Consider the following 1,358-nt stretch of genomic DNA (forward strand, 5'->3'; position numbering starts at 1 on the left):
TTATGTGTCAGCGGTAGTCTGTAGACCATTTGTACGTGTGTTCATTATCTGGTGTGTTTTGTGTGGAGATGAAGGTCTTGTGCAGTGTCCAGAGCTGTGTTGTGTGGGAGCAGGCGCTGCAGAAGTTATTATCTGCCTTTCTTGGTATTAGACATGTTTTAATGGTTGTCTGTGTGTGTCAGGTTGTGACATGTGTCATTGTGTGTGTTTCAGGTTGTGACATGTGTCATTGTGTGTATGTTGTGTGTGTCAGGTTATGACATGTGTCATTGTGTGTATGTTGTGTGTGTCAGGTTATGACATGTGTCATTGTGTGTATGTTGTGTGTGTCAGGTTATGACATGTGTCATTGTGTGTGTGTGTGTGTCAGGTTGTGACATGTGTCATTGTGTGTGTGTGTGTCAGGTTGTGACATGTTCATTGTCTTTGTGTCAGGTTGTGACATGTGTCATTGTGTGTGTGTCAGGTTGTGACGTGTGTCATTGTCTGTGTCAGGTTGTGACGTGTGTCCTTGTCTGTGTCAGGTTGTGACATGTGTCATTGTGTGTGTGTGTCAGGTTGTGACGTGTGTCATTGTCTGTGTCAGGTTGTGACGTGTGTCATTGTGTGTGTGTCAGGTTGTGACGTGTGTCATTGTGTGTGTCAGGTTGTGACATGTGTCATTGTGTGTGTGTCAAGTTGTGACATGTGTCATTGTCTGTGTCAGGTTATGACATGTGTCAGGTTGTGACATGTGTCATTGTGTGTGTGTCAGGTTCTGACATGTGTCATTGTGTGTGTGTCAGGTTCTGACATGTGTCATTGTGTGTGTGTCAGGTTCTGACATGTGTCATTGTGTGTGTGTCAGGTTGTGACATGTGTCATTGTCTGTGTGTCAGGTTGTGACGTGTGTCATTGTCTGTGTCAGAATGTGACATGTGTCTTTGTCTGTGTCAGGTTGTGACGTGTGTCATTGTCTGTGTCAGGTTGTGACATGTGTCATTGTCTGTGTCAGGTTGTGACAGAACACGCCCACTTCTGGCTGCTGGGCCTCCACCACGCGTGTGCCGCGGAGAACCGGCTGTGGCAGGCCAGGGGGGAGCACTCTGAGCTGTTGTCCTGCATCGGAGAGTCCCTGGAGCTGTTTGTGAAGAGCCACGTGGCGCTCAAGGTCAGATACTTTGTACTGTCCATCTCTCAAGGTCAGATACTTTGTACTGTCCATCTCTCAAGGTCAGATACTTTGCACTGTCGGTCGACACACATCTCTCAATTACTTTGTACTGTCAATGTTAACACACATCTCTCAATTACTTTGTACTGTCAATGTTAACACACATCTCTCAATTACTTTGTACTGTCAATGTTAACACACATCT

The 1,358-nt window shown here is 45.9% G+C and overlaps 1 protein-coding gene across 1 annotated transcript in view; it reads left to right on the forward strand.

Moving 5' to 3' along the window:
* Positions 1-1,358, forward strand: part of LOC101852507 (integrator complex subunit 7) — a 6,681-nt gene that overhangs the window by 1,555 nt on the left and 3,768 nt on the right. The window contains exon 2 of the mRNA XM_035972421.1: positions 995-1,150. Within this exon, the coding sequence (XP_035828314.1) occupies positions 995-1,150 (156 nt within the window). The remainder of the gene's footprint in view (positions 1-994; positions 1,151-1,358) is intronic.

This window comes from Aplysia californica, unplaced genomic scaffold, assembly GCF_000002075.1.
Source record: "Aplysia californica isolate F4 #8 unplaced genomic scaffold, AplCal3.0 scaffold00687, whole genome shotgun sequence".
In the NCBI taxonomy this organism is placed as follows: Eukaryota; Metazoa; Mollusca; class Gastropoda; order Aplysiida; family Aplysiidae; genus Aplysia; species Aplysia californica.